Source organism: Papilio xuthus, unplaced genomic scaffold (assembly GCF_000836235.2).
Source record: "Papilio xuthus unplaced genomic scaffold, Pxut_1.1 DF827680.1, whole genome shotgun sequence".
In the NCBI taxonomy this organism is placed as follows: Eukaryota; Metazoa; Arthropoda; class Insecta; order Lepidoptera; family Papilionidae; genus Papilio; species Papilio xuthus.
Window position 1 is genome coordinate 5,312,950 of NW_013530969.1, and position 15,285 is coordinate 5,328,234.

The following is a 15,285-nucleotide window of genomic DNA, read 5'->3' on the forward strand; positions in this document are numbered from 1 at the left end:
AATAAGACGTTATATCGCATATTTCGTTTGTGTAATAGAAAAAAAAAACAAATATGCATTTAATTACAAATCGGCTGTTATATCTTCTAAAAAGAACAAACAAGAGTCGACGACACTTCTACCAATCTTTGTAATCATAAAAAACAATCAGGAATTTTATACAACGATGTCATATGCATACAAATACCAGTACCATTTGCCATAAGCAACAAGACTTTTGACCTTTAAGCACATAGTTCAAATTCTAATCACGATATTAATAAACGTGGCAGTTAAAATTAACCACTTTCGTAAAGTAATGTCTCATAAATTAACCTTGAACATAGGAAAGCTATTGTAACTTTAACCATTTATAAAATATAATATTTAATCAGACAAAGACACAGACATGTTTTAAGTCCATTCCAAATTTCAATATTATCCCAATAAAAACAATAAATTTAGCAAATAATTCCCCTCGTTATTTATTTTATTTTATTTATTTTAAGCTTTGTACACAGTTTAACGTACATAGTAATGTACAGGTGAGCTTAACTCTAAAAGAGCTCTCTTACAGCTAACCTTGCGATACAGACAGGATGTATAGTGGGTAAAAACTGTATGTGTACAAGTAGACATAACTATATAAATCTTTCTTCTAAAGATTCTTTGTTCTTCTTCCTGTATATTCAATGTCAAAATATCAATAACTATAAGGAATAGGGACTTAAAGCTGTCAATAATTACACAGACCTTATTAAATACTTCAGCCACTTACAATTACCATTCTTGTTATAAATTTTGTAATTTCGGTACTATTCTTAAAGTTCTTAAAAGTATACAAGATATGTATATATGCTTTTTTTTCTTTTATTGCTTAAAAATTGTTAAACTACTTACAATGCAAAGACTAACTTCGGTGAAAGGAAGTTTGTGTACATCTGCAAAATACTAAATTAGATTTGTACGAGTATTGTTTTTGAATGTAATTTGAATGTTTTCTTTGTATAATAAAACTGATTGTATTACAAAGAAAAAAATCATTGTTGTGAGTTATTTATTAAAGTAGATAATGTTAAGGAATAACAACTATATTTAGACCATTACAGTCGCATAACAAGATCCCTTGCTATAAAATTGATTAAAGATCAAACGTAATTCCCTGTAGACAAATTACTACTAGGAAACTATAGTTTCTCGTATTATTTTAGCAACACAAAATATCTTAAAATTCTGTCTGAAAAAACAGAAGATTCATTGAAAATAACATTTAACATTTGAGTTTGCGTTTAGTAATTGTATTTAAAGATGTACGTTATCAATAAAAGTCAACTGTTACAATACATGAATACATTTTAGCGATTCGTTGAATCAAACAAAGGCATTATACGAATCGAATTACAGTCTTCTTCTACAATCGAAGTAGTGAATATGAATCACTGCATTATGCAACTGAGGTGACGGCGCGCCGAACTTAGTCGCGTGCTATTTAAGTCCAGAACTTCTCAACTATACACAGACATACTTATCTAGCGTCATTATGTCAATGTTTAAAATGCATCAAAAACCTTTTCGGGCTGTACTGACTATTCAAAACCGACACTAATTTGATTCGGTATAAGTGAAACTTAAAAACATTTATTAGAGCTTCCCTGTCACCCTGACCTCTGAAGATGCTTTAATGTAGATGTCTTGTCATATCTTGTATTTAATGTACCTGTGCTTAAATAGGTTTTACATCATTTTTGACAGAATAGATAGGTTTGTAGTGATATAATAGACACTTTAATGCTAAAATTTTACGCCAACCTTCTGTCTATTGTACAAACTTTTTATCTTATATTATTTTAAAGCTTTTCATTGGCGACAGAACAAGTATAAAAACGCGTAGTGTACAGCAAATGTCAGTGACCTTATTATATTTTTGTTTTCTTTATTAGTCCCCCAAGTGATTAATTTACGAACTAGTAATCAACTTTTAGACTTTTAAGTAGGCTTTAGCAATCTGGTTTAGGAAAAAAAATAAACGATTCAAGTAGTTTTCCACACTTTTCGGTGTTACGTTTGAGCTTAGCTTAGCATATTGAATGTTTGAGTTTTTCAGTCATTTTCCAGAAAATAAAATCAACAGTTAACTCTTTTTTACTCTGTGAATTTTATAATAAAGCATTGGTCTTTGTTCGAAATTGGTAAAAAAAACACTTTCAAATATCGATAAGGGCTGATTAAAGTTTGAGACGCACTGCACTCGTGCAAGTCGTGCCCAAGGCATACGCAAGCACGGGTCCTGGCCTAGCTGACAATACTAGAACCAGTTTTCGACAGGCATTCTGTTACCCAACCTTAATTGTTGCTCGCGTTACTTAATTTGTTCATATCAAATGCTTATCTAGATCTTGCTACATACCAAATTAGAAAATACGTATGTATGTATGTAATAAAGTTATTTCATTAACAATTTAGACTTTCACGAGTTGATACGATGAACTCGTAACTTACTAAGTTTTACGATAAGAAGAAATTGAACTTATGACATAAATGCTTAACCTCTTTAAATACACTTAATACTCTAGAAGGATCGAGAACTTACAACGTATTTAATTAAGCTCGAAAAGTTATTTTAACATGAATACACAAAACTAAACATTACTTTAGCACCTTTTATGTTTTGAATTTGTAAAGCGTTTCTGATAAAACTTTGACACATTTTCGATGCTAAAAAAAAAGACTTGCTTTAAAATCTCAAAGCGGATGAATCTGCAGATAAATTCTATTTTTACATATATTTTTCCTTATACTTACCTTCGATCATAAATATAACGAAGTATCAAAAGATACCTTCTTTTACTTTAAATGGTAGTTACAATAATTTTACCATGAGATTGACCTTGAGACGGACAGAATCAAGGTAATCGCCTCCGGCTAAGAGTAATAACATACAATTGGTACTTGCTTCGAATTTATATGGTATATTTATAGAACAACTTTTTTTTTAATTTACAATCTTATTATTCAGTAGAAGTAAGAGTTTTTATTAAAGCATCACTTTATGTATGTATAATAAATTAAACCAGTATCTTTTTGAACATATATCGGATATTTATGTAGTATTAACGTAGGTACTGACGAGTAGAGGTAAAGATGTCAGATATGAAATCTGAGTTGGGTTCAATATTTATAAAAAAATCGAGAACATTCTACAAATAAAAGTGATTCAGTTAAAATGAGCTTGTTATTTATAACGTACGATTTTTACATAACAGTAATTACTTAGTAAATAATAAATTAAAATTAATACAAACATTTTCCGCACCAAAAAGTTTTGGCTTTAGATAATAAATGTCATTAATTCGTAATTAAAAATAAAAAAGCCTTTATTGTAGAGAAGAAATTGGAGTTAATTTCGTAACATTTAGTAGAGATAAAGACCGGTACGTTACGGATCATGTATAAAAAATTAAGGATATATTAAATGAGACGTGGTTATGCAGTTTATGAACGCAAGCGATATTTTCGAATGTAGTGTAGGCTAGCCGTGGCCCAATGGACGCGGTCTCAGGCAATACGGAGCAACCTTCGGTGGGAACCACACGTGCACCCTGATAGCCACTTTTTACATACACGTTTTAAATTTTAGAACAACATGTTAAGTTTAATATTAGTAAGCTTCGCTGCTTGCTGTATTGGTAAGTACTATATCTATTATTTATCTATTTAATTTACATGATTCCGAGATAGAAGTAATCTTTTATATATAGTAAATTTTTTAATAAGTGTAGTCTTAATAAGGCATATATTTGATAATGGACATATGTTTAAAAATACTTAGATATTTTTTAATTCAATATTAAAAAAAAACTGTGATACTTATGTCGATTTGTATTTTACGTCGTTTATAATAAGTTACATTGTCACGTCGGAAAAATAATTTTAAAAATCATTGAGAAATGTTGGTTAAGTAATATTTTATTTTGTTTCTTTTTAAGTTTGTCTCAAGGAAACTCATCTAATTCTGATGCTCTCAATATTGTGCATTTCTTTCGTATTTACTGTAAATTTTCTAGACACAAATTTCCAAGTAGCTACAGTAGTACATGAGCTATTGGTATTTTTAATTGTATTAAAGTATATAAAGTTCTGTTATTCGAACTAAAGTTTACTGTTAACTTTCAAAATACATTTAAACTTCAGTGAAGATTTACAATTAATATTGTTTTGTCATTATAATTAAAATCAATAAATTTATACCAGACAAAAACAACTATATATGCATACAGAACTAACTTGAACTTTCTGAACTTTATGCATCGTCTCGCATTCAAGAGGATTATGAAAGCTTCTATGAAGTCACCAAGGACTTTAGTAAAATCCGATAGTCTTTTGTTAGTACTTCTATTTTAATACATATTTAATTTTAAAAGTTACCTTCTAACTTATCTAAAATCCAATAGGTTTGTTTTAAGGACGCAGTTTGTAAGTTAAGTAAATTACTTAACTCATCTATTAAAATGATAGATTAGAAAAGATAATTCCACAACTTTCCGTACTGTCATATATGTCTACTTCCCTATTACAATATTCATATGCATAATACTTAATTTATTAGCCTATGTCATAAGCTAATGCATTTTCTAAAAACTTACATAAGATGCACGTGATATTTATGTTGCATTCTAAATATGTACAGTCCAGAAGTTATGTTTAAAATTTACTGACATATCAAATCATTTCATGACTGTCGCACGGATTGATTTTCAATTTACGACGATCTTTTAACCCTTACAAAATAAAAATTAATCATCCTTCAAAGTCCTATTACGACGTGTCCTCCTTTCACTGTTTACTAGTAAAATATTGCCCCAATAATTTCTTAATGCACATTTTGCGAAGCAATGTACATTACGGGCAATAATGCATGTTTTGCAAGGCCAATTTGACTATCGGACGTTGTCACGAAACATCAAATTTTTCGAAATCCCTAATGTGTTAAGTTGCAATGTTGAGTGCGAACTAAGTACAATAATTAGAGCAAGGTGAAATTGTTTCCGTCTAATTATAATATAGTTACCTTCAAGAGTACTGTTAACAGACTAATGCTAAGCTATGACTGTATTTTAGTCCATTTGCTACTTAATTAGATAGGTTTAATAAATCATGTTTATTTGTTACCCCTATGAGTTTCGGAGAAAAAACTTTAGTAAGATTCTTTTACGCCAAAGAAGGCTTCGAGGGCAAAATTTGAAGCAGGCAAAACAAAAGTTATAAAGACATACTGTATAATTGCTTTAATTAAAACTAAATTAGTACCTAGTCTGTTGATTGGTTCCATTAGTATCGTCAGCAGGGTCAAGATCAGCTACATTCTATTCCTCTCACTGACATTCCTCGCTACAAACACTTCATGTGTTACGTTTCCTCGAAATTAAAATCATAGTCGCTCTAAATTACTCAGCTCAAGAATGCGGCTAGCATATATTTTGAACCGAATAGATTGTCAGTAATTTTCCGTAAGACTAAATTAAATTTTTAAATTCAATTCCAATTGCTTTAAGGTGATTTTAAAGCAGTTGAAATGTGAAACTGATACTTTAAAAGTGTATTTATATTACTAAAAGAGTCCCTTACTGTACCTTAGACTCTACTAAAATAATTATAGAACTGTGAGTGTGATAGTTAATTAGTTGAAAAAGCTTCATTTTTTCACCTTAAATGACTAAGGCGAATTATATTTTTTTTTAATTGAAGTTAACCATTAACTATTGATAATGCGGTTTTAAATGTATCATTTCCTTCAATTAAAAAATATATGTTTTAAAAGTGTTCTTTTCAAAAAGGAATGTCACTTTCATGCGTCATTTGTTCTTAAGTTTGACTTCCTTACTCTCATGACTAAAATGAAATAGAATAGTAAATATATTTTTTTAAATCTCTCTAAAGTAATTCTCGAAATATTTCAAAATATCGAATTTTAGATGCAAAATATTCTTTGATTATTTACTTATATTAACAGATATTTTCTTACAGTTTCAGGTCAAGATTTCGACTGTCCCGGCAAAAGCGGCTTTTATCCGGACCCGTACCAATGTGACCTTTACTACAAATGCTCCAAAGGTCAGTATGACACCTCGAAAGGTCAACAAGTATATAGAATATAATATGTAAAACCCGTGTATGTTGCCTCAAGTCTTATGTATAGTACTTAGCAATTTCTAAACTTCGTATGTTCAAGCGGTAGTACATTATGCAATAGTTTATGAAACGACAATATTACATGCCAATTTTATGTCTGTATGTTTTTACTACAGTATATAATGTCATCAAATATTTGGAAGCAGTTTGGTAATTTTGACCACAATAGTGTTAACCATTTAATTATAAGAATGACACAGTTGAATATTCTTTAATATAGACATTGTTTATTTAATTCCTTTGAATAAATCGAAACTTACTGACTACCGCTTAGAGTTCAGTCTTGATTATTGTTGCGTTTGTATTTCTTTTAATAATTAATATAACACAGATTACAGGTACCTTAACGATCTTACGAAGTTTTTACTCATTTATTTAATAATTTAGCCCTTTAGAAACATTTATCAATATCCTAGTTAATGTCAAACGACCTCCTTGAAAGATTTCTCAATTTCACACCGTCGCAGTCCGGCCAGTGAACCGAATGGCATTCTATCGGCTAATACACAGCTTGCCTACGTATAAATAAAATAAATTATATACCTACGCAATAGAACACTAAAAGAAAACATTTTCGCAGACGGAAAAATCAATACTGATACATATTATAAAGCGAAATAGTATGTTTGTTTGTTTAAACGCGCTAATCTCAGGAACTACTGATCCGATTTGAAAAAATCTTTTTTTTTGATAGTCCATTTATAGAGGAAGGCTTTAGGATATATAACATTACGCTGGGATCAATAGCTTTTTTTTATTCCGCGCGGACGGATTCGCGGGCGACAGCTAGTGAAGGATAGTTTATTCGTGGTAGCCAATAATATGCAATTACCCTGGCCACCTATAATCTATTTATATATTCAAAAGTAATGTTATAATGTTTACTAAATAAAAATATTTGTACTTGTTGAAAGTTGTTCATAAAGCTTTGTCTTACGCTTAGTCATGATCAGAATTGATTCGCGGTGAAAACGTAATAACAACTGCTATTACTGGTTCCGCATATTGCGTTGTTACGCGATCTGAACTTATTTTTCATTTTATCTTATCTTACCCGTTGTACTATTTGAACGACTTACTTGGAATTACTTGGTCCGATGTAATTTAATTTACTAGTAAAATTCATTAGTAGTATGTGGTGTCTTGACTACTTTTATGTTTAGTCGCATCATGTCACAGAGTACCGAATCACATTGTACTGCATTTGTCGCTCATGCAATTAATAATAATAAATAAATAAGGGTACTTTCTGTGTAATAATTAAAAATGGCAGACGAAAGAGTACACTAAAGCGATAATCCTACTGAATATTATAAATACAAAAATTTGGACGTATATATCTAAATATGATACAGAGATAGATTAACTGGAGAAGCGCATAGGCATTTAATAAGTTTTGTTTTTAATTTTACTCGCAGACAAAATTTAGTGTTTATATTAAAGAAATATTTAAATACAGTACGCCTACGTGTTAGTGAAAAGTTGCGTTGTCAGGTACAAAATTTCTAAAATGTTTTGTTCCAGTTTCAGCAACTAGTTACATATCCGCTTCGAAAGCGAGAGCGTTTACTCTCTACAATATCGACAAATTACGGCGCATGAAAATCGAAATTCACAGTATTCGTGATTCGAATCAATAAACTTGTTCATTTGTATATTTAGAATTTCGATATATTGAAGGCTATGGTGAAAGTACAGAAATTGTTCATGTAAAAAACTCAAACTGCTTGAACTCAAACTTGATTCCTTTAGGCCCATAGTGTACATTTTACAAACAAAATGCCTACTAAAAGGCATCTTTATTAGCTCGCATTAAAGCAACTGACGGATGCAAGCGACTATGTCCGCGAGAAATTAAAAAAAAAACTTAAGCAATAACCTATGTTTTCTTCTAGACTATGTTCTACATCTATATCAAATTCCGCGAAATACGTTGATCCTTTTTTGAGGTAACAAACATCTATTCATGCGTCTGTCCATCCATGCTTCTAAACTTTCCCATTTATAATATTATTAAGATTACATATATATGAGTTCAGCCGTATGTCCTAAAGCTACTCTGTGTCAGTTTAATTAATTTTAGTTTCGAAAACCATACGTAAGTGACCATATAAGGTAATGCAAGTCTTTATTTTCGGTATACTTCAAGAATTACGATAGCCGCCGCGATTTGTGACGTTCGAGTAAGGTTTGGAAATCATTTACAATACAGAACTAGTTCAGTTTGAATTGCAACAGATTTTCCATTTTTTATAACACTGTAATCCGAATATTATGTAAAGTAATATAAGTTAAATTAAATTGAGTTATTTCTTATGTAAGTAGAAATAATATCATTCTGTATCAAAGATATGAGGCTTAAAACAATTACTTAAAAAAAAAACAAAGTTGGACAAAGTTAACCTAAATATATAAATAAATTAGTTCTCGCCCGCAACTCTGTACACGGGGATTCAATAAAAAAAAAACTTTATTAATAGCCTATGTGTTATTCCAGACTATGTTCTACATCTGTTCATAATTTCATCAAGATCCCGTTCCGGAGATATTTTGTATTAAACATCCATCCATAAACCTATCAATCCAAACTTTCGTATAATATAAACAGGAAATTTGGATTTTAAAAATCTTTAAATATATCTGTGTATATTATTGTATAGAATTGTTTTTACTATTGTAAGAATGGTTTATATTTATTTTAATGTGTGTATTGTCACGAGAAGTTAAACTTCTATCAAATATCGCACAAGTAAACAAGTGAATGCAGTAATAAATAGCTAGATATCTAGAGAGTTACAGATAGTTATAAATGTTCGTAATAGACACGTTACCACACCGCGGCCGCGAACGCGACAGGCTCGAGTTACTGTTATCATTGCAATCGGTACTGACCCCGTTATAGTTATAACTTTGATTTTAAACGCCGTAATACCGTAACAACTGTGTAAAATATTTATAATAAAATATATATACTTTATAAGATATAGTACAAACAAACATCATCAAATACACCATTCGAAAAAAGAATTTGTAATAAAAATAATATTAAACACCTAATAAAATAAACTTCAAAACCTTTCAATCAGCCAAGGCTATGGTCGCAATGAATCGGACGTGTATTTTTATACCCGTGAAAACCCTACTCAAACCCTCTGTCAATCGAGCTAAAAAAAGCGGATAAACTCATAACCAGTTGGGGGATCTTATTATTTTTCCCAAGAGTAACCCTGAACTTTGGTATTAAATGCATTTACTTATAACTGAAGATCGTATGCAATCCAAAAGAGCAGTTTCAAGGCTATTCATTGACATTAAACTGCAGACAATATTTTTTTTTAATTCCAAAAACGTTTCCATACGAATCGAAAGGTTTTAAAGTAACAAGGTCATTGCACTTTGCATAGTTAGTCTAGTGTATCATTTTATAAGTAAACATCATCCTTCTATATGCAAGCTTATTTGGAATTAATACCACGATAAAATTGACCATCAATAATAGAACCTCAATTATATAAAATAGATGTTGTAAACACGTTTAAGGTAATTTAATTTTTACTGAAACTATTTGTATTATTGTAACATTGTAATTTTCTTACAGGTGTGGCGGAAACAAAATTATGTCCTGACGGATTAGTATTCTCTGATGAAAATCCTAACAAAGAGCGATGCGACATCCCGTCAAACGTCGATTGTGGGGACAGAAAAGAATTACGTAAGTTTAATTATTAAAAACTACTAGTCAGTTTAAAAATTATTAAAAAAAAATGGGACCCACATGCAAGCAAAACCATTAAATCAAAAGAAAATATTCAAAATCGGAGCACCAGGGGCGGAGTTACGCGGTAATACAAAAAAAAACCAGACGAATTGATAACCCCCTCCTTTTTAAAAAGTACTAGTTAATTTACATTTCATAACATACATTGTATCAGCAATCGCGGAATAACAAGGAAGATAGAAATATCGCCAGATTTTTAGTAGCTATAAGGAGTTGATTAAAATATTTTTTTAATTAACTGTTACAATATCCTAGTATTTTAATATGTTCTTCTCGAATTATCTATGGAACTCAATGGTTGTAATCACTTCGGTGTTCCCACCGCTCATTTGCTCCCTTCTCCTATGAAAAAAAATACATAAATATATTGATGAAATCAAACTCAGAATCTTAAGCAATACTGGAATAAGTAGTTAGTTAAGTTATGTACACAGATTGTGAGTATTACAAATGGAATGTATGCATACAAGATAAATCATGCATTTAATTTGCTGTGTGTTAAGATTGATAATTCCGGAACATAATCAATCTTTGTCAAACAGATTAGATGAAATATAATGAACATGACCTAAAGTTATTTGACCTAATATATTAACGAAGTTACGAACATTAATATTAATAATTGTTTTGTGATCTTTGAAAACGTAAATAAGTTCATATACGCTTTGAAATTAATTTGTTAAAGTGTTATATGTTGTTAATTATTCAACATATTAACTACAGTTTGTATATATTTTTTTATTTTATGACTATTAATGTTTTTTTTTAAATTGCAGAAGAACCAAAACCAACAAAAGATTGCCCACGTCAGAATGGATACTTCAAACATCCCGATCCTCAGGTAAAGAAACACGATTTCACTTTCTTTTAAAAAAAGAATTCATGATTTTTCTATTAAGAAAGATTTTATTCTTATAAGTTGCGAGTTAAATAACCTTAAATATTTTGTAGAGCTTACTTTTACTTGATTTTAATCAATTTGCATAAAATTTTTAGGCATGTGACAAATTTTACTACTGCTCTGACGGCATCCCCAACGAGTTGCCGTGCCCCCCCGGTCTGTACTTTGACGAGGAAACTTCAAACTGCGACTGGAAAGAGTCTGTCGACCGAATCTGTGACCATATCACCAAAGGTATTTTTTACATAAAGTTACTACCATTAATTTAATCAAATATGATTTCAAAATTGCAAGCTAATATATAGGTCAATCTGTCTAATATTGGATCATAGCAGAGCGACAGATCTTGACTATTCTCAAGGTTATCAGCCAGATATCAACCCTTGTTGGTAGATGAGTCATAAATCTTTATTGTTGCTACATCAGTCTTTTACTCAATAATGTTAAAGATTATCATAGTAGTGACTTCACCAGTTAGTCAGTTTTTACAAAGATATGTATATACGAATGCGTCATAAGTTGTACGGCTAATTATATAATATCATAATTTTTTACTAGATGTTCTCGACGACGGTTTCTCATGCCCGGACGGTGAAGTGGTAGGACCCAATGGACGTGCACTTCCACACCCCACCTTCCCTCACCCTGAAGACTGTCAGAAGTTCTACATCTGTCGGAACGGAGTCCAACCTCAGAAGGGCAGTTGTCCATCAGGCAAAGTTTATAATGAAGATACGTTCATGTGCGATGACCCCGAAAAAGTACAAGGATGGTAAGAAATTATTTAGCTCCTACTACTATTTAAAAATATTTAATTACTAGGACCATACAGGTAGGTAACGCCTTGTAATGTATCTCTATCAGAAGAATTGACGACGCTAATGATAATGATGTCATCTTACTTAAGCCTTACCAAGTTGTACCAACTCAACCACGTACTTAAATATAATTCTGAACAAAATCAAACACATTGTTTGGTTTTACTCAGAATCGGATAGTAATTATTAACGTTTATTAAAACTATGTTATATCTAAATTTGATATTAATATCCCACTACAATGACAAATCTAATTTGTAATTATTTTTTTCAGTGAAAATTATTACGAAGGCCAGCCATTGGAAAAGAATAAACTACCGAAGAAGGCGTGAGCTGCATTTATTTTAGTAACCTCCTGATAGTTTGTAAGCCTCCTATGAATAATAAATAATTAATATTTACTATCAGACTTTTATTTGGTAACCATTGCCCTGAGTAAAATTAAATGATACCTCAAATGAAGATGAGTCGACGAAAATAAATAAAATATTTGATATTATGAAGATAAGGAAAAGAAACAAAACTGCATGTGAGAGAAAGTGTCTTTAAACCAGGCTAAATAGGTGACATAAATAGAAATAACCCGTATTTATTGTTAAAAACTGTACAGAGTATTAAAGTATTTTTGTTTTTTTTTTTAATATTAGCAGATTTTTTTGTAAATTTACTAATATTTCTCTAACCATTCCAACTAAGCTCTAGGCTTGTGCTAGGATATGGTTTACGACAATAGTCGAATGGCGGGATTCCAACCCCCGACCTCGTGGACGGAAATCCCTTAAACATTAGGCTATTGACACTTGTACTGATAGAATCCTTTAAATCATTAGGAAAATTTTTCACTCTTATTTTTTCTACGAAGGTATGTGAAAATCACAGTTCCATATACATCCCATAAATATACACCTAAATAATATCAATAATCATAATTATTACTTACGTTAAATTTTGATAAACAATCTCATGTTGAATATATTAGCAAAGTGGCAGCTACGCAAAATATTGCGGAACGAAATTCTTAGGTACATTTTGTTACTGGACAAGAATTAGTTGAAATGTAAATGTGATATTACGAAAGATTAGACAAAATTGTACGATCAGGAAATAGGTATTTACGCAAATCCTGAGCGAGGCCGAAATTGTGCAAAGTGACTGGAACAGATAATTTTAAGGTTTGAAATGATTTATCATAAATTGTTTTCTATTAGATTAACAGTATTATAGGTAATGTTACAGACAGATGTATAAAGAGTTTAACTTGTATGTAAGTATGTAGAGTGTATTCTTGATAATAACCAAATGAGAATATGAGAAGAAACTGTTCTTCGAAAATATAGACTAACAGTGAGTTTTCACTGGCGAAACACTAATACAAAAAATATGTTCTCCTCATTCTTTTCTTTTTAAAAACTGAGTATACTTTTCTACTGTAATTGGGCAGTGGAAGCTTACAGTTTCTCGTAAAAATATACCCGTCCACGGCTTAGTCGGGTTGGATTGGGACAGCTTTTCTAACATCTATGTTTCACTTAAACAACACAAGAATAAAATTAAAACTATTGCTTTAACAAACATTTAGTATTTTGAACAATTAAAAATGTCATAAAAAATATTAATTACGCCCTGTTGAAACTTAACCTTGTTATGTGACGAAATAATTAAACAAATTAAATATATTTTAAAATCATTACAAAATAATAAATGGTACATTTTAGTGGTTATAAATTTTGAGTACAAATTGCATAAAATTTTTGTCATTAAATGGACAGGTATCGATTGACTAATTGAGAGAAAGGTTTATTACAACAATTTTGCAGTAAGTACTTAATAGTTTAACAGACAGATTGTGGACAAAATACTCATATAAATTATGTACAAAGCAAACTTGGCATGATAGAAAATAACAGACTTTGTTTAATTTTTGAAGTACCTACACTATGCTTATTATGTTTAAATAGAAAAAAAAATACGAGTTTGTATAAATAGGCATATATCAAATAAGACCAAATCGCATAGATTAGTCGCAACCGGCAGAGAAAAATCTATGGCATTGAGATAATGTGCCTAATCGCCAAAAAGATTACATCTTCATATTTTTTTTTCGATAACAAAAAGAACAGTGATGTCACTGTGGACAACCAAACATTGTTACTTTAAATTGTCATACGTATAACAACTGATATTATGCAATATTGTATCAATTTAAATCAAAATCGTTATTGTATCCATGTATCAATAATCAAAATCGATCGTGTAAAAAATATTGCAAATGTGATAACAAGTAAGATTATGTACAAATAGTAGGCTTGATTGCGATCCATTTACGGCAGATAATTGTAGCGCATTGTGCAACTGAGTTCGGTCAGATTGACGTAAGCGAGCCGGCTGGACTGGTCGCCGGTCACCGATCAACGACACAATTGATACCAAATATGAACGTAATTCTGGATAAATCATAGATATGACAGTATGTGACACAACTTTGGAATGTTAAAAATGTTTGTAAGAAAACTTTCAAGTCATGATATTCAATTGTTTATTGAGTTCTGGAAGAATGTCTGGAAGAATGCATTCATAATATTAGGTATATAGGCTTACTATGTACTTACTAAATCCATACAGAAATATAATATGTAAGTATCTAAATAAAATATGAAAGAAAGAAAATATAAAAAAAATAAAAGATTCAATAGGTAAGTATAAGGGAGCATATCATTTTAATTTTAGCGAGTAATTTCCTTTTATGTTAATGATTAAAACAAAACTTTTATATAACATTGTATTTTGAAACTTACAAATACTAAAGTTTCTTACGATAATCTGAAAACACATTCTATTCTACATTTCTTAATTAAAAAATAATGAATGTCTTGTATACTGCCAAACTAAGGTGATATGATTTAAGCTGACATAATCTTATGGTTTGTCTTGTCTAACCGTGCTTAATCTTAAGTAATCCTCAAGTGACAAGATAAAACAATTGAATTGGATAAAGCTTATGAGTGTCACAATCAAGTCTACCTTCACTAAGTTCTGATTATTTTTTACGCTAGTGTTCGAAAGTGTTTTTGGAGGTCATTGCCAACAATTGAATTCTGTACTATATACAATTTGGTGTTCTAATCAATAAATTGTTGGATTAAACTTCCTATGTTAATTTTGAAACTTATTTATTAATTTTGATTTATTAATACGTTACTAATCGTGCTATCTCTGCTTTTTAATTAAAAAAATACTCATTATTTAAATATTGAGTCAAATTTGTAACTTTAGAACAATATCAAACGAAAGGAAACCATGTATCTTACAAGTTATTGTATCTGAAAATCCAATTATATATTTCCTTGTTATATAAAATATTATAACAAGGTTGAATTTCGTATGTAATTGTAATAAAGAAATAAGTTTTATATACAACGTGCAAAAACTACGTTTACCATCAAGCCTTATTCTTATTATTATATTTATTTAAATACTTATTTTTTCCGTTGTTCTATCTTGAGAGACTTGATCTATGTATGAAATTGTCATACAAAGCACGCCGCCTGAGGTATATGGCCGTTTTCGTAATAGGTGACTCGAACTCAATACAGACATGAGCAAGATTTATAGTACAATCC

General features: G+C 30.3%; 1 protein-coding gene across 1 annotated transcript; it reads left to right on the plus strand.

The window, feature by feature from the left end:
- Nucleotides 1-3,553: 3,553 nt before the first annotated feature.
- LOC106117017 (chondroitin proteoglycan-2-like) lies at nucleotides 3,554-12,066 on the plus strand. The gene is given in 7 exon segments (NM_001312403.1): nucleotides 3,554-3,665; nucleotides 6,004-6,090; nucleotides 9,767-9,880; nucleotides 10,723-10,787; nucleotides 10,943-11,081; nucleotides 11,406-11,619; nucleotides 11,940-12,066. Coding segments are annotated over 7 exon segments (720 nt in total). The 5' UTR covers nucleotides 3,554-3,622; the 3' UTR covers nucleotides 11,998-12,066.
- The last annotated feature ends 3,219 nt before the right edge of the window (nucleotides 12,067-15,285 follow it).